This window comes from Dendrobates tinctorius, unplaced genomic scaffold (genome assembly GCF_039654945.1).
Source record: "Dendrobates tinctorius isolate UK_male_01 unplaced genomic scaffold, ASM3965494v1 ptg000129l, whole genome shotgun sequence".
NCBI classification, from domain to species: domain Eukaryota; kingdom Metazoa; phylum Chordata; class Amphibia; order Anura; family Dendrobatidae; genus Dendrobates; species Dendrobates tinctorius.
Window position 1 is genome coordinate 43,245,183 of NW_027361797.1, and position 27,933 is coordinate 43,273,115.

General features: G+C 45.9%; 2 protein-coding genes across 7 annotated transcripts in view; one reads left to right on the forward strand and one right to left on the reverse strand.

Moving 5' to 3' along the window:
- Positions 1 to 2,289: 2,289 nt before the first annotated feature.
- Positions 2,290 to 14,208, reverse strand: LYRM1 (LYR motif containing 1). 6 transcript variants are annotated; one of them, XM_073543037.1, is made up of 4 exons: positions 14,075 to 14,208; positions 12,403 to 12,578; positions 9,523 to 9,615; positions 2,290 to 2,959 (listed from the first exon to the last, which is right to left on the reverse strand). In XM_073543037.1, the coding sequence occupies exons 2-4, from the start codon at positions 12,559 to 12,561 to the stop codon at positions 2,843 to 2,845; spliced, it is 369 nt and encodes a 122-aa protein (XP_073399138.1). In that variant the 5' UTR covers positions 12,562 to 12,578; positions 14,075 to 14,208; the 3' UTR covers positions 2,290 to 2,842. The 6 variants fall into 6 exon arrangements, with proteins under 6 accessions (XP_073399138.1, XP_073399139.1, XP_073399141.1 ...); XM_073543038.1 differs by lacking the exon at positions 14,075 to 14,208 and adding an exon at positions 13,850 to 14,015; XM_073543040.1 differs by lacking the exon at positions 14,075 to 14,208 and adding an exon at positions 13,727 to 13,849.
- Positions 14,209 to 14,230: 22 nt separating this feature from the next.
- DCUN1D3 (defective in cullin neddylation 1 domain containing 3) overlaps positions 14,231 to 27,933 on the forward strand; it is a 35,624-nt gene continuing 21,921 nt past the window's right edge. The window contains exon 1 of the mRNA XM_073543036.1: positions 14,231 to 14,400. Within this exon, the coding sequence (XP_073399137.1) occupies positions 14,372 to 14,400 (29 nt within the window). The 5' untranslated portion in view covers positions 14,231 to 14,371. The remainder of the gene's footprint in view (positions 14,401 to 27,933) is intronic.

The following is a 27,933-nucleotide window of genomic DNA, read 5'->3' on the forward strand; positions in this document are numbered from 1 at the left end:
TCTCTGTATTCTGTGCCCCTGCACTCTGCCCTGTAGTGCATCTCTGCACAAGCTCTGTGCTTGTACTCTGCCTCTTGTCCCGTGCCTTGTCTTGTGCTTGTCCTTTCTACCATGTTTTGTCCTTGTTATGCTTTGCCTTGTAGTCCTTCCTGTGTTCTCTGCCTTGCCTAGCTTTGCCTTGTTTCTTTGTGTGCCCTTTGCATGCGCCTGACCTTCCTAGCCTCCTGTCTGTGCCTCAGCCGTGCCCGCCCTAGCCGTGCCCGCCTGCTTGTGCCTCAGCCGTGCTCGTCGGCCAGTGACAGCTGTGTCGCCTGTTATGCCTCAGCCGGGTTCGCCTCAGTTTTGCCCGTCTGTGCCTCAGCCCGACCAGCTAGCTAGTGCCCCAGCCGTGCTCTGTGCTCCCTTGAACCCTCGCTGTCTCTGCACTGTGCATTGCGTGCTCTCTAAAGCACGCGCAGGCCCTAGCCGGCCCCTTGGCATACCTCCCCGTGCTTCTGAAAAAGTACGCACAGGTCTTGACATGTACCCTGTCGTGCCCTCTAGCACGCACAGGCCCTGGCCTATACCCTGTCGTGTCCTCTTGCACGCACAGGCCCTAGCTTGTATCCTGTCGTGCCTTCTTGCATGCACAGGCCTTAGCCTGAAGCCTGGCATGCCTCATAGCACTCGCAGGCCCTTGCCTTAGCCTGAATCCTGGCGTCTCTTAGCACGCACCCTGACTTGACCCTGACCCTGGCGTGTCCCTCGGCACGCACAGGACCTTGCCTTGAACCTGACCCTGGCGAGTCCCTCGGCACGCGCAGGACCTTGCCTTGAACCTGACCCTGGCATACCCCTCTGCACACGCAGGACTCTGCTTTGAACCCTGTCCCTGGCGTGTCCCTACACACGCACCTTGTCTTATATCTTGGACCTTGAACCCTGGTGTGTCCCCTACACGCGCACCATGTCTTGTACTTTGCACATTGAACCTGGCGTGTCCCCTACACACGCACCTTGCCCTGGACCCTGGTGTGCCCCTAGCACGCACCCTGTCTGGAATCTTGCCTTGGACCTCGGCGTGTTCCCTAACACGCACCATGTCTGGAGATCTGTCGTGCCTCCTTGCCTGTACCCTGGTTTGCCTGCTGGATTCCTGAACCTGCCATCACTGCCAGAGATCGTAAGCATGAAGACTACGCCCTGATGTCCGGAGCTGGTGTCCGCAGCCTGATGCCCTGAACCTTGCCAGCTGTCCGAAGTCCGATGCCATCGTGTCCTTGCCGGTAACCGGGCTTACCTTCTGGCACATACCATGTCATGGACCTTGGCGTGCCACGCACGCACCTTGCTGTGTTTGCCTGTTATCACGTTTTGCACTTAATGTTATCCTGAATTTGCCTTAATGAAGATACCTTGAATTCACGTATTGTCTTGTCTCCTGCACGTCCTTTGTCGTCAGACACACGTACCTAGTGTCTACTTGAGCCGGCCATCTGGTTCCAGCAGTCGTGGTGGCTCACCCCCTTGGTCTTGCCCCTTACACTCACTGTATAGGGGGTGGTTCCTCACAAGGTCTGCTCACCCTAGGTGGGTGGGTGCCACGACCCAGAGGGTCCACTCTAAAGAAATCGACTCAGCGTAAGCTGACTCCGTCAAGCAGGGTCTATATTAGACAGCTCTTCCCAACACTTCTTGCCTGAATGTTAGTTCCCAGCCTGCTACCAACCATTTATGCATAGCTCCATATTCTCCAGTTTGACTTCTACATCCCTGACTCTGGCTTTGTATTGTGAACCCGTGCCGCATGCTCCAACCTTGGACTGTCTGACTATGCTTCTGTTTCGCTCTCCTGTACCCATGCCTCTGACCCTCCGGTCAGTTGCTGCAGTCCCGGGGACAGCCCTGGAGAAGTACCTGATGTTTACAGGCAGCCCAGCCTATCCTCACCATTAGAGGCCATAGTGAAGACCTGGTAGAGACACCTAGTCACACCTCTCCAGAGTAAGCCTGACCCATGGCTCAGAGGGTCCACACCCACCCGTGTTACATTGCACATGAGCATTTTTAACCACGATAATCACCATGCCCCTACGAGATCACTTCTGAGTAGCTATTTAGCCTTTGCAATTTCATGTATTAATTCAACTCGAATAGGACATTATTTATTATGCATTGCTTATATAGGACATTATTATGTTCTACCGTAATCTATTAATAGTCTTCCTGGTCACGAGTTACCTTTAAATTAAGTCAGCAGATTGAGTACCGCATGTGCATGTTATAAAGCAATGATACAGCAAGCACCGGTAACATTCACATTTCCACTTTAATGTCAATTATCATAGAATAAGTCAGAAATAAAGGCAAAAAGTGTCAAAGCAAACTCTTTTGATAATAATAAAAAAAAAAAATTACAAGTTGATACGTTTTTGCAAAAATTTGTGAATTTTTCTACCATTCTTAAAAAGATAGTTTGGCAAAATAGACAAGACTAGCAATATTTAAGTCCGATTATGACTTTTTACAAAGTCACAATTCGCACTCCAGTAGGGCGGTGTATCTAAACACAAAGCTAATGTGAACGCAGCTATATACAGCCCTATGTATCTGTAATGAGTACTGTGATATACTGGTGTTCACTGCTCCGTATCATACATAACAGCTAAAAAACACATGCACCCATCTCTGTAGAAGGGAAACATGGTGGAAGACACATGCACCCATATCTGTAGAAGGAAAACATGGTGGAAGACAGGCAGCGTTAGGTGGACTTTGTATCTTCTAAAACTGATCTTGAGGGGCGCTGCCAAGCTGAACGTTTCAGTTCTATCCTTTAGTAACGGCACCGGGACTGACAGTTTTATGAGATTTCATCATAGGATTTCAGGTACAGGGGTTTGGCTTGTTTCCTCAGCTTCTCCTGTGTGCGCAGGGTTTTACTGTGTGATGTGGTCAGTCCCATCGGAGGTAGGTGAGTCTGAGGGCACAAGAACAGACAATCTTTTCGGTTCATCAGGCTACAATATTCTGATTATGCCTGGCATCAATGAAAAAAGCAGCGTCAAGAAGACTATTTATTTATGAGGCAATGTTCCCCAAACTGTGGTTGTCCAGCTGCTGCTAAATTACATCTCCTGGCATTTCAGGACATGTTGGAGCTGCAGTTTTGCAACAGACTGGATGTCATCGAATGGCACTGTGGAGTCCAATACTGAGGCTCAGCTCTATACCTAGCCCATGTCACCAAAAAATGGTCACAGTCACAGCAGAAGCATCCAAGAAAACAGAACTCCTCAATGTACTAAGTGTAACGGGAGTGGTGGAACCAGTGTGCGATGGTCCGGGGAGAGCCTGCAGGGGCCTGAATGTGAACCACACACGCCCTAAGCACAGTGCCCGGGGATCTGCGAACCGTGCGCAGACCCTGGGCAATGAAGAAAACAACTGAAATGGTGAGAGGAAATCTAATGGGGGTCGTATCAGTGACAGAAAGAAAGTCTAAAAAATCATGAGAATAAAATTGTTTATAAAAATAGCCTTTATTATAATATTTTTGGCTCAACAACATAAATTTGTTTTTTTTAAAAATACATAAAAAATAGTGCATGAGACATTTAAACCGCTATGATATCAGAAGTATATAGGTTTCATACATGAAGAAAAAAAAAAGACAAATAATATCTACTAATTTCATAAATATCTCTGCAAAAATAGTGCAAATGCATGCTAAAAAAATTATTTTTTGAGTAGACCCATAAAAACAGCCAATATATTAGCAACAGAAAATAGTATATAAAGCGCAAAAAAATAGTGAAAATTGATACCACAAAAATATACATGGACCTAAGAAGTAAATGCGAAAGCACTATGTAAAATGAAATAAAAAAAGTCCAAAATGTGTGCAGAATGGTTAAAATACTACAATGTGCAAAGTATCATCCATAACATATAATAAGCATAAAATATATATATAAAAAAAAGACAATAGTGATGTGCAAATTTTCAAAAATGTGCAGCAAATGCAAAGTGCAATGGAATATGCCAGTATATATGAAAACAAACCAAATGGTGAATACCATATATATGCTACAAAAAATGCAAATGCAAAGTGCAATGGAGGATGTAGGCTTATATATGCACTAAGGTATAGAGGCAAGGGCCAGCTAATGAGACCAGAGAGAGCGATGGTATGTAGATAGGGCAAAGTACCTACAGTCATATGTTAAAGTTTGGGCACCCCTATTAATGTTAACCTTTTTTCATTATAACAATTTTGTTTTTTGCAACAGCTATTTCAGTTTCATATATCTAATAACTGATGGACTCAGTTATATTTCTGGATTCAAATGAGGTTTATTGTACTAACAGAAAATGTGCAATCTGCATTTAAACAAAATTTGACCGGCGCAAAAGTATGGGCACCCTTATCATTTTCTTGATTTGAACACTCCTAACTACTTTTTACTGACTTCCTGAAGCACTAAATTGGTTTTGTAACCTCATTGAGCTTTGAACTTCATAGCCAGGTGTATCAAATCATGAGAAAAGGTATTTAAGGTGGCCACTTGCAAGTAGTTCTCCTATTCGATTCTCCTATGAAGAGTGGCATCATGGGCTCCTCAAAACAACTCTCAAATGATCTGAAAACAAAGATTATTCAACATAGCTTTTCAGGGGAAGGATACAAAAAGTTGTCTCAGAGATTTAACCTGTCAGTTTCCACTGTGAGGAACATAGTAAGGAAATGGAAGAACACAGGTACAGTTCTTGTTAAGCCCAGAAGTGGCAGGCCAAGAAAAATATCAGAAAGGCAGAGAAGAAGAATGGTGAGAACAGTCAAGGACAATCCACAGACCACCTCCAAAGACCTGCAGCATCATCTTGCTGCAGATGGTGTCACTGTGCATCGGTCAACAATACAGCGCACTTTGCACAAGGAGAAGCTGTATGGGAGAGTGATGCCGAAGAAGCCATTTCTGCAATCACGCCACAAACAGAGTCGCCTGAGGTATGGAAAAGCACATTTGGACAAGCCAGTTACATTTTGGAAGAAGGTCCTGTGGACTGATGAAACAAAGATTGAGTTGTTTGGTCATACAAAAAGGCGTTATGCATGGAGGCTAAAAAACACAGCATTCCAAGAAAAACACTTGCTACCCACAGTAAAATTTGGTGGAGGTTCCATCATGCTTTGGGGCTGTGTGGCCAATGCCGGCACCGGGAATCTTGTTAAAGTTGAGGGTCGCATGGATTCAACTCAGTCTCAGCAGATTCTTGACAATAATGTGCAACAATCAGTGACGAAGTTGAAGTTACGCAGGGGATGGATATTTCAGCAAGACAATGATCCAAAACACCTCTCCAAATCTACTCAGGCATTCATGCAGAGGAACAATTACAATGTTCTGGAATGGCCATCCCAGTCCCCAGACCTGAATATCATTGAACATCTGTGGGATGATTTGAAGCGGGCTGTCCATGCTCGGCGACCATCAAACTTAACTGAACTGGAATTGTTTTGTAAACAGGAATGGTCACAAATACCTTCATCCAGGATCCAGGAACTCGTTAATAGCTACAGGAAGCGACTAGAGGCTGTTATTTTTGCAAAATGAGGATCTACGAAATATTAATGTCACTTTTATGTTGAGGTGCCCATACTTTTGCACCGGTCAAATTTTGTTAAAATGCAGATTGCACATTTTCTGTTAGTACAATAAACCTCATTTGAATCCAGAAATATAACTGAGTCCATCAGTTATTAGATATATGAAACTGAAATAGCTGTTGCAAAAACCAAAATTGTTATAAAGAAAAAAAAGTTAACATTAATAGGGGTGCCCAAACTTTTACATATGACTGTATATAAGTGACACATACATGGATAGTACATAACACCAAATATAATCCAAATATAGTGTATAGAAATAACACACAATGCATGATAAAGAGAGCGCAAATCTGTTGAGGGAACATAAGTCGTCTTTCCTTGCGCCAATAACGGAGTTTTCTCACATGAATGCATGTATGTTCATGGACATCCACATACATACATACATACATAGTAACCTTCCTCATAAGCTGAAATAGCCATTTGGTTTGTTTTCATATATACTGGCATTTTCCATTGCACTTTGCATTTGCTGCACATTTTTGAAAATTTGCACATCACTATTGTCTTTTTTTTAATATATATTTTATGCTTATTATATGTTATGGATGATACTTTGCACATTGTAGTATTTTAACCATTCTGCACACATTTTGCACTTTTTTTATTTCATTTTACATAGTGCTTTTGCATTTACTTCTTAGGTCCATGTATATTTTTGTGGTATCAATTTTCACTATTTTTTTGCGCTTTATATACTATTTTCTGTTGCTAATATATTATGGGTCTACTCAAAAAATTATTTTTTTTTAGCATGCATTTGCACTATTTTTGCACTTTATATATTTTTTTTCTTGCTGCTAATATATTGGCTGTTCTTATGGGCTTTTTTTTTTTTTTTTACAAAACCTCTGCCAGGTTGTGTATTGCAGAGATATTTATGAAATTAGTAGATATTATTTGTCTTATAATTTTTTTCATGTATGAATCCTATATACTTCTGATATTATAGCGGTTTAATTGCCTCATGCACTATTTTTTATGTATTTTTAAAAAAACAAATTTATGTTGTTGAGCCAAAAATATTATAATAAAGGCTATTTTTATAAACTGTTTTATTCTCATGATTTTTTTAGACTTTCTTTCTGTCACTGATACGGCCCCCATTAGATTTCCTCTCACCATTTCAGTTGGTTTCTTCACTGTTTAACCAGATGGTCTGCCATCTAATTTCTTGGGAAAGGACATTCTATTCACACAGGTGTTTAATTATTGAAATTACCTGATTTTATTTGAAGTGTTCCCTCCCTTCTCTAACGCAGACCCCGGGCAGCAGCAGGAGGAGGAGGAGGGAGTGCAGGACCGCGGCGATGAGTGACAACATGCAGGGACGCCGGCACAACATGCAGGGACGCCGGCACAACATTAGGTACAAAAACAGTAAACCTTTACTGAATAAATACATATAATATTAAAAACGCATTAAAAAAAGGATTCTGCAGAGAAAAATTTTTTTTTGTATGTTCAACACATATTCATAATGAAATATTTATAGCGCAATACTATTGTATAATGCATATAACCCTAGAACACGAGTAGCATATATCACAGGCAGGTGTGTGACCCAAATGGAGGAATAAAGATATCAATTCTTGTAATCAAACTGTAAAAATGCATATACATTATATATATATATTATATACACATAAACAGAGATCTATTTACAAGAAGCAAAATCGTACATCTAGGTGAGTGAATTTCTGTCTTATACCTCCTGACCCACTCCATATGTATATTTAAATACACTGGCATGTAGAGAAGCTTTCTATGAGAGTGGGGCAGTTATATATACTTCTATATATCCTTCCATTTTTTTACACCAGTACATGTTTTTCAATTTGACCACTAGGGGGAAACCTTTTACTGTAATATAATATACTTCCATCAATTTTTTTTTTTTGTATTTGGAAGGGACTTAGTGATGAGTAAACGTGCTGGGATAAGGTGTTATCTGAGCATGCACGGGGGTCTAACCAAGTGACTTAGGCGTGCTCGAATAATACGTTCCAGTCCCTGTGGCTGTTCGACAGCTTCAACACATGCAGTGACTGCCTGTTTGTTAGACAATATTTGCATATGTTGCAGCTCTCAAACAGCCGCGGGGACTTGCACACGCCAGTCACTCGGTTATCACCCGAGCATGCTCAGTTAACGCCTTATCTGAGCACATTCACTAATAACTATTATCTCTGATTTGACCTGATTCATGTTATATTTACTTGCAAACGGGTTGTAAACTCTTCCTTACAGATCACTCTGTGGACTGTGTTAGGCTGAGGTCACACTTGCGAGCCTCTCGCATCAACACCCGGCACTCAGGACCGGAGTGTGCGGCTGCATGGATTGCTATGGAGCTGAGCGCTCCGGTCCCGAGTCTGACCCCGTCCTTCTTGCTGCATCCTGCCCTGCCCTGAAAGTATTATAGCTAATAAACAGATGTAGGACTTGGCTTCTTGTATAGATGATGCATTTTTATATTTTTATGGGTTAATTTAATCTCGTTTCAGGAATGGAGATCTTTATATCCCTCTGTTTGGGTCACACACCTGCCTATGATATATGTTACACGTCTTCTAGGGTTATAGGCATTATACAATAGTATTGCGACATAAATATTTCATTATGAATATGTATTGAACATGCAAAATTCTTTTTAGATTTTATCTTATTTTTCTCTGTAGAATCTCTTTATGTGTTTTTAATTATTTTATGTGATTTCCCGGCTTTTGTTCTTAATACATTGATGAGTTCTGTTTCCTTGCATCGTTCTATACCCATCCCAGCCCTCCGTGGTGGGCCTAAACTGGGTAATCGTCATACATTATTATAACAACGCCTCCTTAAATTCGGAGCAGCAGAGCCGCTACCAGAACCGATATCGCTGTCCATATACAGACAGGGAAATATGCTCGTGTGAATCCGACCTTGACAATAGCAACAATTACAATATCTTTCAGTTTTTACAAAGCTCCGCTGTAGAACAACATATCCATGTAAAAAAAAAATATGGAGCAGTGGTAAAAAAAAATAAAAATAAAAAAAAATTAAAACACTCCTAACAAATACAAGCAAACAATATTCTTAATGATACATATTGCTACAAAAAATACAATTGGTCAAGATTAAAAACAATATCACAGCAAAATGAATGTGATTATAAAAATGAATAATATAATTAAATCTGCAATAATTAAATTTGTAATATATAGTTATGACCAGCAGGTGGCGATGCAACAATAAGCAAAGAAGAAAAAAAATACAATAATGTACTGATTTACCCAACAAGCTGAGACGATGCAAAAAAAAAAGAAATGCAAAGGCCACGTTTCGTGGTCGGCTCTCTCAAGGGGTTATCCATGGTTACCAATTAGAAACTATGTGTCACTGAAGAAATGCGCACACGATATTTTTTTTTCATGCAGACTGCCTGGAATCCGATTGTAAAACTGCTTGATAAATCTTAAAAATAATTAACATATGCACAACAATGTCAAAATGACTTTCTGTGCATATGTTCCGCCTTTTGTAACCACTTCAGGCTCTGAAAGCTGTGGAGCAGCTAAAAAAAAAAAAAAAAAAAAAAAAAGTGACCTGACCGTTCTTCAGGCGGCTTCTGCTTGAAAAAACGACAAAGAAGGAGATCCAGAAGAAACACCTTTGCTGTCTTGCTGAAGCGTCGTACCATGCGGGTAGCCTGGCGTCCAAAAGATGCCATGTGCGCATAACCATATGGAGAATTCTATTCAGCTGTCAGCCATATCAGTATCTGGGAAAGCTGGATGATGTGTAAGCCGTGGACATCACAGAACTGGATTTCACGCCGTCTGTTTTATCCTCAAGGCTGCAGATTATTTGTATAGGATACTTACAGGCCTGGGGTACGGGATTCCATAATGTAACCCAATTTCAATTCGTGCGTGGCATTCTGCTATACACTGATGGATGGTTTCCAGATGTGTTACCTATAGGCACAGAAACAGGGCACAAGCCACGGTTACATACATGTATAGGACGCCTGTGATAATCCCTATGTGTGCAGGAGGTCTACACCAGGAGGACAGAACCCGAGGCCTAAAGCAAAATGTCCCAAACCAGTACTGTACTGATGAGGGGCTCAAGAAAAGGTTGGACATTGACTTAAAGGGGAGGGGACTATTCCTAGCTTCATAAGTGAGCCTGGCTAGATAGTAATTACTAAGAGAAGCAACCGTCTAGATGTCACCAATGTGCAATTTTCCCCCCTTCTTCTCCAGATTTCTGGCCGCCTACATGTTACATTACCCCCCAACAACGTTTGATTACCTGGCTGCAGCATCCTGTCCAAAACAGGTGACCGTTCGAGTCAATCACTGAGCTCGATGGTCATGCAGAGGTAGAGTACGGGACCGCTGCGGCCAGTGATTAGCAACAGTGGTCAGATGTTGCAGACAGGCTGCAGCATTGCTCTCCGATCACCCAAAAATAGCAGGGGAACAGCAGTGAGGCATCAAAGTGGCAGGGGTTAATACATAGGTAATGCTAACAGGTCTCTCCCCAATCATCATCTGTCAGGAAAGAGTCTGGAAACAGCTTATACACATCACGATTTGCCAGTCCCACTGAAAATGGCAGGTTTAACGCGCCTTCATCTTATGAGAGCCCTCACATTCTAGGAGATCATAGGGCATGGAACCACAGCTGAAAACACACCAGTTTCTGAAAAACTACAAATCCAACGGTTCTCCGTCAGCCACAGGTATCAATGTTCAAGAATTCTCCAATGACTGTCATACAAATTAAAGAGGACCTCCAGCCATAGGTCTCCAGATCACTGCCTCCAGCCATAGGTCCCCAGATCACTGCCTCCAGCCATAGGTCCCCAGATCACTGCCTCCAGCCATAGGTCCCCAGATCACTGCCTCCAGCCATAGGTCCCCAGATCACTGCCTTCAGCCATAGGTCCCCAGATCACTGCCTCCAGCCATAGGTCCCCAGATCACTGCCTCCAGTCATAGGTCCCCAGATCACTGCCTCCAGTCATAAGTCCCCAGATCACTGCCTCCAGTCATAGGTCCCCAGATCACTGCCTCCAGCCATAGGCCTCCAGATCACTGCCTCCAGCCATAGGTCCCCAGATCACTGCCCCCAGCCATAGGTCCCCAGATCACTGCCTCCAGCCATAGGTCCCCAGATCACTGCCTCCAGCCATAGGTCCCCAGATCACTGCCTCCAGCCATAGGTCCCCAGATCACTGCCTCCAGCCATAGGTCCCCAGATCACTGCCTCCAGCCATAGGTCCCCAGATCACTGGCAGTGTCTCCAGATCACAGTCTCCATCAATAAATCTCCACCCTTAGATTTCCAGATGAGTCAGTCTCCATCCATACATCTTCAGATCACAGTCACAGGCTCTAGCCATAAATCTCCAGATCAGTGTCCAGATCAGTCACAGTCTCAAGCCATAGATCGCCAGATCACAGGCAGTGTCTCCAGATCACAGTCAGTCTCTATCCACAGATCTCCAGATCACTGCCTCCAGCCTTAGGTTGCTAGATCACAAGCAGTGTCTCCAGATCACAGTCTCCACCAATATATCTCCAGATTAGTCTCTACCCTTAGATCTCCAGATCAGTCACAGTCTCTAGCCATAGATCTTCAGATCAGTCTCCAGTGATAGATCGTCCCGTCACAGCTTCGCAGACTTTCGTCATCTAATTATTTAACCCCATAAATAAACAGATTGAAAGCATAGAAATCTATGCCACTTTGCTTACCAAGTAGGGGGTGTGGTAGCCAGGGCTGCAGAGTCGGTAAGCCAAAACACAGACTGACTCATCAATTTCCCTGACTTACGACGCCCCAGCACTGGTCACTGCTGAGCATGTACAGAAAGTGCAGCACAGATTCATCTCAAGTAAAAGCCGAGATCCACAGATCATGAACAGAACGGACATTTATAGGACATTTCATAACTTTCCCAAATTCTTATGAAAACATTTACAGCACAGCCTGCATTGTACTCAATATATTCTACATTGTTGGAGTCGGCCCATTTTATACCAACTCCACCAAAATGGACACAGGCTCTACGACTCCACAGCCATAGCTGGTTCTTCAAGGGTGGGGCCAATTTGTCTAACCTACTGATTGGCCAATTTCATCTTAAAGAATTAATTCCACACCTTAAAGGGAACCTGTCAGCTGATATGTGCTGCCCAAACTGGCATGCGTCAGCCTCTGCCTTTGTGATCACAGCCATGTATCTTTCACTCTGTAATGCTGCGGCGTTTCAGAAAAAAAGAACATACTTTTCGGTCACGCGCCAGTCACTCATGAAGAATCCTGACAGTGCGCAGTGTGGATTCACAAGTCTGCAGTCACATAGAGTGACTACAGACTTGCACTCCAAGACCGGACAACCCCTCTAAAGGAGTTGTCCCATAAACTTATATCACCTTTACAGAGGACAGGTAATAAATGTATGGCTGCTGGGGATGTATCTGATGGGACACCCTCCAAAAACGATGTCCAAAGGTCCTTGGGTGAAGGGAGCACAACTGAGCATGTGCGACCACTGCAGCATTCACTCATTAAGAGTGGTGGTCTCACATGCTCAATGCCGTTCCATTCAGGCAGCCAGCCCCCATTCCTAGCATCAGAGGGGGTCTCAGCATTCCATAAAACTATCATCTATCCTGTAGATGGATATATGCCGTTAATGGCACCGCCCCTTTAATTCTTGCTGACATTGGCTGCCATCATACACATACATGCTTATTCTTGTGGAACAGCGCTCGGGCCTCCTCTACAATGTACTGTCTCTCCTTCATCGTCTTGTCCTCCAGTCCGGATGAAGACGTCCACTTTCTCGCTAACCGGAATATTTTCCGGTAGAGGCCAAGGACTTCCTGACGTGTGACAGCCGCCATTGTAGAAACAGGTATGTCTGGAGGAGAAAGAGCGGCATTAGTACTACCAGTGTATACAGTGTAGACACAAAGGTAACGGCTCTGAATATAGGGGACCCCGTCACCCCCAGCTCTTACCCCCCTGACAGGCAGCACACGTTGTGGTGATGGCTCTGTATATAGGGGGCCCCGTCACCCCCAGCACTTACCCCCGACAGGCAGCACACGTTGTGGTGATGGCTCTGTATATAGGGGACCCCGTCACCCCCAGCTCTTTCCCCCGACAGGCAGCACACTTTGTGGTGATGGCTCTGTATATAGGAGGCCCCGTCACCTCCAGCTCTTACCCCCCCTGACAGGCAGCACACGTTGTGATGATGGCTCTGTATATAGGGGGCCCAGTCACTCCCAGCTCTTACCCCCCTGACAGGCAGCACACGTTGTGGTGATGGCTCTGTATATAGGGGACCCCGTCACCTCCAGCTCTTACCCCCCTGACAGGCAGCACACGTTGTGGTGATGGCTCTGTATATAGGAGGCCCCGTCACCTCCAGCTCTTACCCCCCCGACAGGCAGCACACGTTGTGGTGATGGCTCTGTATATAGGGGGCCCAGTCACTCCCAGCTCTTACCCCCCTGACAGGCAGCACACGTTGTGGTGATGGCTCTGTATATAGGGGACCCCGTCACCTCCAGCTCTTACTCCCCTGACAGGCAGCACACGTTGTGGTGATGGCTCTGTATATAGGAGGCCCCGTCACCTCCAGCTCTTACCCCCCTGACAGGCAGCACACGTTGTGGTGATGGCTCTGTATATAGGAGGCCCCGTCACCTCCAGCTCTTACCCCCCCGACAGGCAGCACACGTTGTGGTGATGGCTCTGTATATAGGAGGCCCCGTCACCTCCAGCTCTTACCCCCCCGACAGGCAGCACACGTTGTGGTGATGGCTCTGTATATAGGGGGCCCGTCACCTCCAGCTCTTACCCCCCTGACAGGCAGCACACGTTGTGGTGATGGCTCTGTATATAGGGGGCCCGTCACCCCCAGCTCTTACTCCCCCGACAGGCAGTTCATGCTTGGGACATGGATCCCCCAATAAATGGGGTCTCCTCTATCAGACATTCAGAGCTTTTCCCACAAATAATTCCCCCATATTATCTGTCTGACAACATGCGTAGCATCACCCGCTGGGTGTCAGACAGGTGCCATGACAACTGTACTGCCCCCCTGGCGTCTCTCTGGTGTCTGACTGGGCAGGAGGAGGCGCCTGGACAATCCCTTTAAGTAGAGCTGTGACCCCCATTCACCACAGGAGCAGCACAATGTCACATTGGGGCACTGAGTGATCTGTCCCTTGGGATTTCCTCCATCACGTGAGCTAAAGTCCAGAATAACAGGTGATAACAGAGAGAAAATAGCGGCAATTCATGAGGCGAAAATAACCCCCGACATCACTTCTGTGCGACTGGCGCCTCTCCAGAAAACTACAACTCCCAGCATGCCCCTGACCTTCCCTCAGCAGTCAACCTCACCTCTGCAAACACTCCCGTTCACGTCATCACGCCCGCTCGTCCCCTACTAGTGACGTACAACGCAGGGAGGCGGTCTTCCCAGTAGAGATGACGTCACACTTGCGTCTCACCCCCCTATCTCTGCCTGCTTCCTACTGTAGCCCGTGACGTCATCAGGAGTGCGCGCCGTCGCGCCAGTGACGACACGGACGGGCGGAGAAGAAGGTGGGAGAGGTGCGGACGTCGCAACGGAGACAGCTGACTGGGCGACCGCGGCCCCTCCGGCTCCTCTGACACAATGCGGGAGAGCAGGAAGTGATGCGGGGGCTTCATTCACGGCAGACATGGTGAGAGGAAGGGGATGCTGGGGGTGTGGGGGCAGGGGACCCCCGAGCAATCCTCCCTCAGCCTTCTGTCCTGTACGGCACAATGTGCTGGTGAAAGGGGCGCCCCTATTGTTACCCTGCATGTATGCACAGCCTTGTCTGTAGACGGACAGCTCTGGGACTATGACAGTTCTGCTGGGCAATGGAAGTGGCTGGTGTCACGGCGATAACTACGTCGTTATCCCTCCCAGCGACAAAACACGCCGGCGCCATATCTGCGCCATTTTCTGTAGTGTACTGTGCGGATCGCTCCGCTGTGACGCGTTCGTGTCCGTCTCCAACCCTTACACAAAGGGTTAATCAGGTGCGCGCCCTGACGCCGGGCCTGAAGTCTGTGGCACATGTATACACACACAAGGCCTGAACACCAAGGATTTAAGGATTTGTTCACACAGTTTTTTTGGGGGGAGGATTTTTTTTTAACGTGGACCCGCTGAAAAATGCTCAAGAATTAAAAAACAGTCTTAAACTCTTTGTATTCCTTTTACATGGGAAATCCACTTTCCTGCCCCTATGAGGAGTTTCTCCTTTTTTTTTTTTTTTTCCTGAATAGGTTTGCAAAAAATAAAGTGCGGATCCTGCCGGAATCTGCTCCATACGAGACACCGTCCAATGAGGAGGTTGCAAAAAAGAAAACGCTTAAAGGAGAAAAATTGTAGAGACCCCCTTTAAAAAAAAACACATCATGACGTGGTTTCTGTTTGAAAAACTTGTTTTTTTTTTGTTTTTTATAGTCTCAACAATCTCGGTGCCAACCCCTCCGGCCATGTTCACACGTTGCATTTTAGCTGCGTTTTTTTTAATGCAACTTTTCAGCTGTGTTTTACAGGACCAGCAAAGGCTATGAGCTTTCAGAAATTTCATGTGCACGTGTTTTATTTATTTATTTTTTTTCCTGACTGATTTTGAAAACTGCAGCACGTCACTTCTTTCATCGTTATTTTTTCACCCATAGAAAGCAATGAGGAAGTGCAAAAAAAAGAGCAAAAAATGCAGATATGGGGGTTTTCTGCTTTATAAAAAAAATCTTAAGGAAGTTGTATCGTGGCTGTTGTGGGTGGGGGGGGGCACTAAACTTTATCAGCATGCACAAGCGACAACAAAAAGCAAAACCTGCTTTTTGCAAGCAGCTTCTTTACTGCCAAGAGGGCAGGATTTACCTGCAAGTAAACACAGCCTAAGGCTATGTGCACACGCTGCGGTTCCGGCCCTGCGGAACCGCAGACATGGTACAGTAGAGAAAACCTGCGGGTGATTCCGCAGCGTGTGCACATGGCCTTAGAGGAGTTGAAACGGGTGTCAATGCTCAGGCCTCTACCAGTCACAGCTTGTCATGGATCGGTGTGATCCTATAAGGCCGCGTTCACACTTCGAGTGGTTGCGGTTTTGTACATCAGTATTTATAAGCCAAAACAAGGAATCGGAGGAAAAGTATAATAGAAACACGTCACCACTTCTGTATTTATCACCCACTCCTGGTTTTGGTTTACAAATACTGATGTAAAATACTGATCAAATACTGAAGGTGTGAACGAGAAGTTTTCCTTTTCATGTAGATGTGATCCCTGACATGTCCTGACTTGTTTCCTTCACTTGATCCCTGCCTGCAGTGGTTAAACAGCACAGCAAGGTCCAGTGTGACTTGTGGTCAATTGTTTGGCGGCTACCAAACCTGAGCCTTTTAGTCCTTGGCTGCTCCCAGGCTTGTATCAGTCCTGGCTGTGATATTTGGTCTCTTTTTCTGAAGTGTTGTGTTTAGTCTCCGTCCCTGCCCCATTGCATTCAGCCGACTAGTTAATCACTCACCGAGAACCGGTCCTTTATCTGTTTGTCATTGTGAAGACGCGTTTCATAAATTCTAGAAATAGTTGTCACTTTATAACAGTGCAAAAGGCCACGGAGATGCGAGCGCCAGTCATGGACCTGCAACTCCCACAGCCGTGTTGTTTTTTTTTTTTTTTTTTTCTAGGAAGGACACAGTGGTATATGGATATATTTTCTATTTTTTTGAGGTAGAACTGCTGAGGTGTGATGTTGCACTCTGCAAGTTTTATAGAGAAGCCTCTGTAAAATGAAAAGAAAAAAAAAGTAATAAAACTTATGGCATTTTTTTCACAAGCAACAAAGAGCGGCTGCGTGAAGGAAGCCTGAGGCTTCGCGCAGATGGAATCTGTCGAGGCTTTGAAAAATGACGAGTCTGTCAAGTGGAAACCGCTTCAGGAAACGTTCCTTGTTTGGGGAGTTTCTGGAGTTTTGCTTTCCCTGTAGCATTTCCTAAGGGTTGTTTTAAGTGTTTTTTTTTTCTTTAATTTTTTTTTTTTTGCAGCCTTTTGATATGATAGTAAAAAAATAGTCCTTGTGCAGCTATCCTGAGACTGTTCACAAAGAGATTTTTTTTGAGGCCCTCTAAAACAATGCGTTTTTTAAAGCATTTATGGCTGCAGAATATGTAGTATTTTCCCATCAGGGGTTTTTAAAAATATCTTCAGAAAACAAAAAGCAAAATTGTTCTCTTATGGACAGCAAATGGGATTACGCATAGAAAGGATTTTCTAAGTTTTTTTGAGCGCGGTTTTGGAGTGCATCCACTCGACACATCCATAGCACTGCAGACAATCGCTGAGCTCAGTGACAGCACGAGCTAATGAACTCGCTGATTGGCTGCAGGCAGCAACAGATATTGGGAGAAGCCAACACTGTTATTGTAGATGTCCACTTTCCATAATGGAGCGTCAAGGACGTCTGAGATCTGGCCGCCGCTCTCCCGACCCAAGCCTGACAGTTGCGTTGAAATATAGGAAGCTGCCACGCTCGGGTTGGGTCACCCATGGCCAGTCCATGCATTGCAGCCCAATCTCGCACCAACATCTGAATGCGATCTAGAGGACTATAATATTTTTGGCCCAGTCTTGGGCATCGTTCAGATTAGCGTATCACATGTACGTGTGCTGTGCGTGTTAACATTAGAAAGCACACGGACCAATATCTTTCTATCGCTCTATTCAAATGAACGATTTTTCCCACAGGCTGAGAGTCCAGGTAGAAAAAGTTTCAGCATGTTATCTCTGGTTAGACTGCACATGGAGTACTGTGTACAGTTTTGGGCACCGGTGCTCAGGAAGGATATAATGGAACTAGAGCGGGTACAAAGGAGGGCAACAAAATTAATAAGGGGGTTGGGGGAACTACAATACCCAGAGAGATTAGCAAAATTAGGATTATTTAGTCTAGAAAAAAAGACGACTGAGGGGCGATCTAAGGCCGGTTTCACATTTGCGCTTTATGGCGCTGTGACGGCCTGCGCACGGCCGCCGCTAAGCCCCACCCCCTGCCGGCTCCCTGCCCGCCCCATCCGGTCATCGCCGCCTACTATCGCACATGGACGCTTGCGATCTGTGCACCCTATCTTTAGCATAGGGTGTGCTGGCCGTGCGCTAGTAGGATTTTGCCGTGTGCTGCGCACTTTTGAAGGTGCGCCGAACGCAGCATGTTGCATTTCGGCGCACACCTTCAAAAGTGTGCAGCGCACGGCAAAATCCTGCTAGCGCACGGCCAGCGCACGATCTGCGCACCCTATGCTAAAGATAGGGTGCGCAGATCGCAAGCGTCCATGTGCGCTAGTAGGCGGCGATGACCGGATGGGGCGGGGCTTAGCGGCGGCCGTGCACAGGCCGTCGCAGCGCCATAAAGCGCAAATGTGAAACCGGCCTAATAACCATGCATAAGTATATAAGGGGACATTACAAATATCTCTCCGAGGATCTGTTTATACCAAGGAAGGTGACGGTCACAAGGGGGCACTCTGCGTCTGGAGGAGGGAAGGTTTTTCCACCAACATAGAAGAGGATTCTTTACTGTTAGGGCAGTGAGAATCTGGAATTCCCTGCCTGAGGAGGTGATGATGGCGAACTCAGTCGAGGGGTTCAAGAGAGTCCTGGATGTCTTCCTGGAGCATAACAATATTGTATCTTACAGTTATTAGGTTCTTTAGAAGGACGTAGATCTGGGGATTTATTCTGACAGAATTTTATAGGCTGAACTGGATGGACTAATGTCTTTTTTCGGCCTTACTAACTATGTTACCATGTGCGAGTCTCATGTTTTTCGGATGATTTTTGGCCATTCCAGTTAATGGTGCAGAAACAAATGATCCCATGTAGATCATCTGTCTTGCATCAGTTTTTTTATGGATCCAGTGCAATTATTGACTTGGGAAACTATTTTGCCTTGTAAACGATGATATATAATAGTCACTGAGGCGGATGTGAAAAAGACATATGGGTGACACAGGAATATCACTGTTTTTTTTTCTGGATGAAAAATGTATGATTTTTTTTTTTCCGTACATTCATCTGACCCCGGCCTTAGGAGGGTGTGTGATTTCTGGGACCCTTGTCAATCAGCTACACATAGAAGTCATGGCGCTTTAATGGGAAGCTAGAAAGGGACCGATTTGTTTAAATTCTTTTTTTGTGTTAAATTGTGATTGGTAAAAAAATATATTGCTGAAAATTTTTTTTTTTTTAAAAATTGCTTTTTAAATTAAAAAATAGAAATCTTACAATTTTCATACTGGCCATTGGGGCTTTTTTTTTTAGACTCTTTAAGTTCCTGTTTCAGGAAATAACACATGTCCATAGCTACAATGAAGAGCGTCTGACTTTCTTTTCTATTGAAGCATCTAATTAACATGTGGAAAGGACATTGTGAAGGGAGGGGGAGCAGGGGAGCTGTGACATCACCTGTTATGATCGGTGGATTCCTGTGTTACATGCACAGCATTCATGTCAGAGGTTACCACCATCCCGAGGCTTCTGTCCATTGAATCATATCACAAAACCGCAGCAGTAAATCATTGGTCAGTGTGGTGCTTGCACTATGAAAGACACAATGACAGTGACCAGCGATTGGCTGCAGTGGTCAGGTGATATTCCCCTATGCTGGAAAATGTTAGGTTCTTGTCTATACGGTCCCTGTGAAGGAAAAAATGCATCACACGTGTGTATGATATATGTAGGTAGCAATGTTTTCTGCCAGTGATCCCGGGATTCGGAAGGGCATTGTATTGGTTGCAGGGGGCCTGGGAATTATCAGGAGGTGACACTCTGACCCGCACGCTGCGCATTTTAGATATCTCAATAAAGGCGATTAAACGATTAACTCTTTTGTCCTGAAAGCATTGAGAGCAGCCGGCTGCTCGGTGGCATTGTCGCCTCTGCCAGGAGCGCTGTGTGAAATCCTGCAGCCGGGGGACCCGCCACCCCGGCCGCTGCCCCATCACAGCTCACTTTCCCTGGGACAAAGCTGTCACTTTTTGTCACATTCATTCCCTTAATTGCAGCTCAGTTTCTGGCGGTTGCTAAGGAAGGATCGGTGCCAAGTCCTGACAGTCCGCCGCTCCGTGAGACGGAATAATTTCCCTCCACCTAATCTCTCATTAAATACATCAAAAGGGAAACCTAGGTGGGGCGTTGGGAGACGGCCATTCCCATGAAGCATCACCCGGGGCCTCCATGCTGTCCTTTAGTGGCATATTTTAAAGAGGTTGTATAGATTCAAAAAACATGGCTGCCTTCTAGAAACGGCGCCAGCCTTGTTTTTCAGCTTCCGAAAACTATTGTGCTATGCAGATTTTGCCATGAATTTCATTTCGATTGCTGCAGATTTCACCACTTTTGGACATACCCTTACACCTTATGGATGTAGTCACTCTGTTATTGGATTTGATGCAATTACGGAAAAGTTACAGCTAAAACTGCAATGTAAAAGAAGAGGATAATGAATGCTTCAGCGAGCGCTCCTGCTGTAAGACCCGAGCCGTGACTAATAGCCTCGAAACTCCGATCCCGGCCGTTTAATACTTTGATCCCCATCAGAGGCTGAGGAACCTCTTTGTAGTCAGACCTGGGTGAGGTCCTAGGCAGGACACCAGAGCTATTATTTTTTTTAATACGCCACCTTAATGTTGCCCTAGCCACTAGTGACCCTTAAAACCCCCCACTTGAATAGTTGCCATCTCTACCTGGCGGATTTTCTGCACCAAACTTTAACGGGATTGTCTGGGATTACCTATAATTGCCCATATACGGTACTTTTAGAGGTGGAAAATAGCAAATCTGGTCATACTCAGCTCCTCATGTCCAATGCTGCTTCTCTGCCACTGTCTTTGTAGACAGGTTGGCAGCTGTCTAGATGTGACTGCTGCAGCCAATCACTGTGCTCACTGATGTAGGTGGCACGTGCTTGCTGTTGAGCACAATGATTGGCTGCAGTGGTCAGATGCTATTTGCGTGAAATCACTGCTGCAGCCTGCCCTGAAATACCTGGGGAAGGTAAGTATTGTGGTTTATTTTCCGCCTATGGACAATTAAAATTTAACCCTCGACTGTTTACGGATTGCAGCAAATTCCTTTTATAATGTGTTGGTGGATTTTGCATGTAGTTTCCGTAGCTTGCTCTGAGCTCGGCCGTCTTTTATCCACTGTACAGCAGCATTAATATTTAACTCCAGTTTTTTGTGATCTCACGTTCTGCAGATGGTATTTTATATTTTCGCTGCATGATGCAATCCTTTAATGGTTTTGCATGCTTACAGCTAACTCCTGTAACTTTAAAAATCCTCCTAGAAACACCCTACGGGGAAATAAAATACTTAGCGATAGAAATAGTTTCAGCTGTAACAAATTTCACAGGTAGGTAAATAACCCGAGGAATAAACCAGTGTGATGACCTCCCCTGGGTGTTGGTTCTTACTGTTGGTCTGTGTTCTGCGCCTCTCATGCCATCAAACCGTATGGAGAGCTGCTCAGTCCGGGGATGTCATTTGAAGTCTCACAAGAGAAATCACTTGACTTGAATTATATTTTAGATCACCAGATAAAAATTGTGCATTATTACTTGTCATATAAGGAAAGTGCTTACCCTGGAGGGCGGAGGGTCGTCGGCAGCCTTTGCCCTAGTGGGGTGGATGGGCAGCATTGGCGTTACCAGTCTTTGCCCTGGAGGGGTGGACGGGTGGCATCGGCAGTGTCAGCGTTCGCCCTGGAGTGGTGGACAGGCAGCATCGCCAGTGTCCGCCTGTAGGGGTTGGGTGGACGGGTGACTAGCTTTTGCCCTGGAGGGGTTGGGCGGACGTGCGGCAGTAGCTTTTGCCTCGGAGAGGTTGGGTGGATGGGCAGCAGCAGCCTATGCCCCGGAGGGGTTGGGTGGACGGGCGGCAGCAGCCTATGCCTCGGAGGGGTTGGGTGGACGGGCGGCAGTAGCTTTTGCCTCGAAGGGGTTGGGTGGACGGGCGGCAGCGGCCTATGCCCCGGAGGGGTTGGGTGGACGGGCGGCAGCGGCCTATGCCCCGGAGGGGTTGGGTGGACGGGCGGCAGCAGCCTATGCCCCGGAGGCGTGGATGGGCATGTTCTGTGGTTACCTGCAGCTGCCACCTAGGGGACCACAGGAGTTTACTGAAAACATTTCTTCTCCAGTTAAGACCAAAGAAAAAATAAGGCTGTATTCCCTGTGCTCGCTTCTATTCCACCTGTGGTTGTGGGGTCCTGGGAGCCATCGCCTCCGTCAGGGTGGCACCGCCACCTGCTGTGAGTGCTGTGGTTTGACGTTCTCTGCTTTGTCACTAGCTTCTGTATGAAGAAGTGAAATCGTCTGCTGACTTACTGACCCCAGCACCGTGCTGCTGGATATTTAGATGTTCCTGGGATAGTGAGATAACAGTACGTGTGTTTTCATGTTGGATAATAGCGGCATTTCTTCGGTATTTTGGAACATGAGAGCTGTCAGATCAGATTTTGGATGTCTCTTTTATGAGAGCCGCTCTATTACTTGTGGTAGGGCCACTCCTGATTCGGATTTGCCTGCTCCTACATTGGGGACCACGCCGACTGACAACACTTGTTTACAGGACCAGATTGGGTTTATACCTTAATCCAGAAATATATAAAATTAAGTTTAGAGCCTTCTAGTTGCCAAATCAAGGAGCTTAGAAAGTGGCACAAAAGTAAGGGGCCATAGAAAATGTTTGAATTGTGGAATGTAATTCCAAATATTCCCTGTAGTGGGCGCTGCAGGAACAATGAGCAGCCCCCATTGTGGCTAGCGATTAGTTGTGATGAGGCACCCTTTTATCTTGTGTGCAGGTTTCTTTATGGTGCTCTGATTACTATGGATATACATTTATCCGCTAAATAATTCCTAATCGCTGGGGGTCTTACTGCCACCAAAATGAGTGAAAGTGTTGATTTCCGTGTCTCCCATTCCAGTGGAGAATAACTACCTGCCTTTCCATCTAGAATGACTGGGATCCTAGGGAGGAGGTTGCAACCTTTACACCACCAACTCATCACACCCTTTATGTCACACACATTACACTGTGGACTATTTTTCGCCACTTATTCTGTGACTGGGAAAAAATGGAGTCCCATTAACTCTGTCCTGGCTGCACATTTAGCCGTGTATTGTGAGGGGAGCACAATGGCCCTCTGACTTTAAAATTCTTGAGTGAATGATTCATGAGGCAGACAATGAGCTGCCACAATAAAATGGAGTCGTGGTGGAGCCGCGGTGGGAAGTGACTGTACACAACGGGCTATTTTTCCTGTAATGCCTGGCCTTGACGCACTGACTGCAACATAGACCTTGTGGCAACGTAGAGAAGATGGCTTCAGAGCTGCGTGCATGGGGCCGATATGGAGGCACAGCGACTCCCTGAAGCTCTATTCTACAGCTCCAGATGGCGCTGTACCTCTCTAATAATGGCGCTACACCAGGCTTATGAACAGTCCGACGGGGAACGGGGAAAAAACTTTTTGGCCAGTGATCAGAAGTATGACCTACACTGGTTGTTCTAGATTTAAAAAAAACATGCATGAGCTTTAAATGATAAAGTAACTACTATAAAAATAAACATATTATTAAAAAATAAAGATAAAGATTATTAATGTAGTTATATAAGTCCAGCGGCCCCCCGGCAGCCGCCCAATACGAATCCTGGACACTTTGTTTTCAGACTTTTTTAGTCCTTTGGTAAGAGGGCTAGCTGACTACTTGTTTTAGTAGCTAAGCCTATGCATTAAGCCCCCCTCACATGTATTTTGGGGCTGCGCCTTTCTTGTCCCTCCCTTTCTGTCTTTTATTCATATTTTTCGGTCTCCAACTCTGTGTCTCTCCATATCTCATGCACGCACTCGTTCCCTAGTTCTGTCACTTTCTGTATCATGCGTTTACACTTGCTTCATATCTGTGTCTCTTCGTATGTCTTGCGCATGTGCACCCGCTAGGGCTGTGAGGTTGTAAGCCAAACCTCTGACTCTTCAATTTCCCTGACTCTACGACTCCACAGCATCGGTCACTACTGAGCATGTACATAAAGTGCAGCACAGATTCATCTCCATGACTCCAACCCCCCCAGCACTGTGTCACTACTGAGCATGTACACAAAGTGCAGCACAGATTCATCTCCATGACTCCGAACCCCCAGCACTGCCTCACTACTGAGCATGTACATAAAGTGCAGCACAGATTCATCTCCATGACTCCAACCCCCCCAGCACTGCCTCACTACTGAGCATGTACATAATGTGCAGCACAGATTCATCTCCATGACTCTGACTCCCCAGCACTGCCTCACTACTGAGCATGTACACAAAGTTCAGCACAGATTCATCTCAACTAAAAGCCATGATCCTTAAGCCCCCATCACACTAAAGCCCCCGTTACACACTGCGATATCGCTGTAAAGTCACCGATTTTGTGACATTGCAGCGATATTGCTAGCGATATCGCTGCATGTGATACTTGCCTCCGACCGGCTCCCCCGCTTGTTATCGCTGGTCGCGCGAGAAGCTGCTGGATCATTTCTCGTTGTCAGTTTCCTGCGGCGCTTCCTGCTGTGACGATGAGCGACGCGTGGAGCCGGGCGGGAGGTCGCAGGATCGCCTCGTCTGACAGGTAAGTAGCGATCCCCGTCCCCAGCGATGTCGCTGGTGAGATCTGCCTGAGTGGCAGCACACTAGCGACCACCTAGCGATGCACCAGCGATTCTGACCGCGTCATATCGCTGGTCGGGATCGCTGGTGAGTCGCTAGGTGTAACGGTACCCTAAGCGAGATCACTGCTGAGTCACAAGTTTTGTGACGCAACAGTGACCTCAGAGCGATCTCGCTGTGTGTAACACCTATCAGCGACCGCCCCACCGCCGCCGGGTATCGCTGATCGTGCAGGAGTGTCCTAGGTCTTTTCTTGATCGTTGGTCTCCCGCTGGCCAGCACGCAGGAACAGATCAGGAACAGACGTTTTATAGGACATTTCATAATTTTCCCAAATTCTTATAAAAACATTTACAGCACATCCTGCATTGTACTCAATTTATTGTATATTGTTGGAGATGGCAATTTTACACCAACTCCACAGCCCTGGCACTTGCTCTATATATGCCTCGCCTCTGCATCTCATGTGCACTCGCTACCTATCTCTGACTCTCACACATGCTCAATTTCTCCCTATCTCTCGCGTATCTGTACTTGCTCCCTATCTCTGTCTCTCGCGTATCTGCACTTGCTCCCTATCTCTGTCTCTCGCGTATCTGCACTTGCTCCCTATCTGTCTCTCGCGTATCTGCACTTGCTCCCTATCTGTCTCTCGCGTATCTGCACTTGCTCCCTATCTCTGTCTCTCACGTATCTGCACTTGCTCCCTATCTCTGTCTCTCGCGTATCTGCACTTGCTCCCTATCTCTGTCTCTCGCGTATCTGCACTTGCTCCCTATCTCTGTCGCTCGCGTATCTGCACTTGCTCCCTATCTCTGTCGCTCGCGTATCTGCACTTGCTCCCTATCTCTGTCGCTCGCGTATCTGCACTTGCTCCCTATCTCTGTCGCTCGCGTATCTGCACTTGCTCCCTATCTCTGTCGCTCGCGTATCTGCACTTGCTCCCTATCTCTGTCGCTCGCGTATCTGCACTTGCTCCCTATCTCTGTCGCTCGCGTATCTGCACTTGCTCCCTATCTCTGTCGCTCGCGTATCTGCACTTGCTCCCTATCTCTGTCGCTCGCGTATCTGCACTTGCTCCCTATCTCTGTCGCTCGCGTATCTGCACTTGCTCCCTATCTCTGTCGCTCGCACTCTGTCGCTTTCTTGCTGGTGTTTTTCATCTGTGGCTGTAAACCTGTCATCCCATTATCTCAGTGAGTATACCCACAGCTGTTTTCCTTGACCGCAGTTGTCAGTATAAGAAGAAGCTATTAATTAATAGGACTAATGCTGGTATAGGAGACATCAATACAAGGCTTTTATTACTTCCCTCATCTTGGCAGCTTACTAGTTTGTTTTTTATTGTGTGTCCCGTGGCATCATTCTTCATTGCCTGTATCTCTGTAGCTGCAGGAAGTATTAGGAAAGTGTAGCGCTCACATAGGTGTATTACACCAGATCTCCGCCAAGTATATGTGCAGATGATGTTACGACCGAAGGCCCCCATGCTGTTACAGCTGGATCTTGCTGGCCGCACATCTCCTGCTTACAGTTACATGGTGAGGATTGATTAGAATCGATGGCCGATTGTTGGCCCCATTTAAAAGGACAAAAAAGTTTTTTTTCCCGTGTCAGTCACAGAAAATCTAGAGTCCTGAAAAGGCCAGACCAGCAGCCAATCTAAAAAGTGCAGTTGAAGTGTAAAGCATGGTGGCAGGGCTAGAGCAGCAGCTGGTCCCTTCTGTGCTAGAAGCTGCTGAACTTCATTCCCCTGCACAGTGCGCGGCTGAGGCTCCTTCATTTTCAGGGTCAGTGACGGGGGATATACCATCACCTGATAAGAAGTGACCCCCCTCTGATGAGACGCCTGAATTACAGCCGATTCCAGAACATGTTAGACAATACAAATAAGATGAAGCCCCTACTCATATGATGTCAGGAACCTTACATAAGACATGGGTAAGCGTTAGCCAGTGTCTGCACTGCCATCTTTTACAGGGAAGATGTCATTACAAAATGACCTGTTAATATAAATCAAGATTTTTTTGTTTTGTTAATTAAAATTACTTAGGCTACTTTCACACTTGCGTTTTTTTTGCGCTGCGCACCGTGCGCAGTGCAAACGCACATAAAAAACGCATCATGCGTTTTTGTGCTTTTTTTTGCGGTTTTGTGCTCGTTTTTTTAAAAAAACCGCATGCGTTTATAAAAATAGTCAGCGCACCCATAGGCTATAATGGGTGGTTGGGTGAAAAAAAAAACAAAACGTGCACATGCGTTTTTTGGGGGCAAGTCGGACGCTCAAAAAATGCAACAGAGTGCATTTTGTGCGCCCGAGCGCACACTACAAAAAACGCATGCGCATACAAACATGTGTATGCGCACCCATGTTAAGAATAGGAAAAAAAAAGCCTTCGTTTTTTTGCGCAAAAAAACGCAAGTGTGAAATCAGCCTTAAAATGATAAATTAATATTGTTTTTATTAGTTTTCATATCATTGTCTTTAAAGAAGTTGTCCACTACTTGGACAACCCCTTCTTCTCATACCCTACGCTGGATCGGCGTCGGCATGGGAAGGGAGTATAAGCTTTTTTAATTCTTATCGCGGGTCAAACCTTTAGATCAGAAAGGTGTGGTCCTAGTAGTGGCCCAACCCCTTGTCATATTTTCTCACTGGCAACTAGACTTATTATTAGGCTCGTTCTTCCTTTTGGGCATACTGGCATTAGCAGCAGTAGACTGACTCAGACCCTGCTCATTTGTATTGGAGCATTCTATATGGGCACAGGGATGACGAGGGGGAGGAGGTGAGCTGTGACATCACCTATTGTGAATGGTGGATCCTGTATTATCTACTGTGTATAGAGGGAGTCACCTTACATTATCCTATGTGCTGATGTGCACAGCGATTCTTCCACTCGCTGAGCCACTATAAATGGGCGTTCATCTGGGAGGACCCAACAGGTGCAGAGCAGCGCTGAGCTTTCTTAGTGTTTCTGCTTCTTCATTCGAGAAATCACTGGAGGGTCTCAGCAGTCCCCACCCAATCCTACTTGACCTATACGAGTATCTATACTGCAATGACCCCTATAGTCATAGAGCTGAAGCAGAGCCCATGTTGGAGTGTAGCAGCTTTAGATGGGTCTTGGCCAAATACCTGTTTGATCAGTAAATCTGTCTCCCAATAATGTGTCCTCAATAGGAATATGGGAATAAGTCGCTGCAGACATCTTTGATAGGGTCGTAGCTCCCTGAGAACAAAGGATTGAACGTGATTGTTTTTTATTTCTGTCATTACCTTTTCAAGGGAATTTGTCACTAGGCTTTTGCTGTTATCTGAAAGCAGCATCATGAAGGGACTGAGATCCTGATTGCAGCAATGTGTCACTTACTGGGCTTCTTGCTGTTTTATCAGCAGGAGAATGCCTGGTCTAGTATAACTCCGCCCACACCACTGATTGGCAGGTTTCTGTGTACACTGCATTGACAGCTGCCAATCGGTCTTGGGGGCGGGGTTTCACTG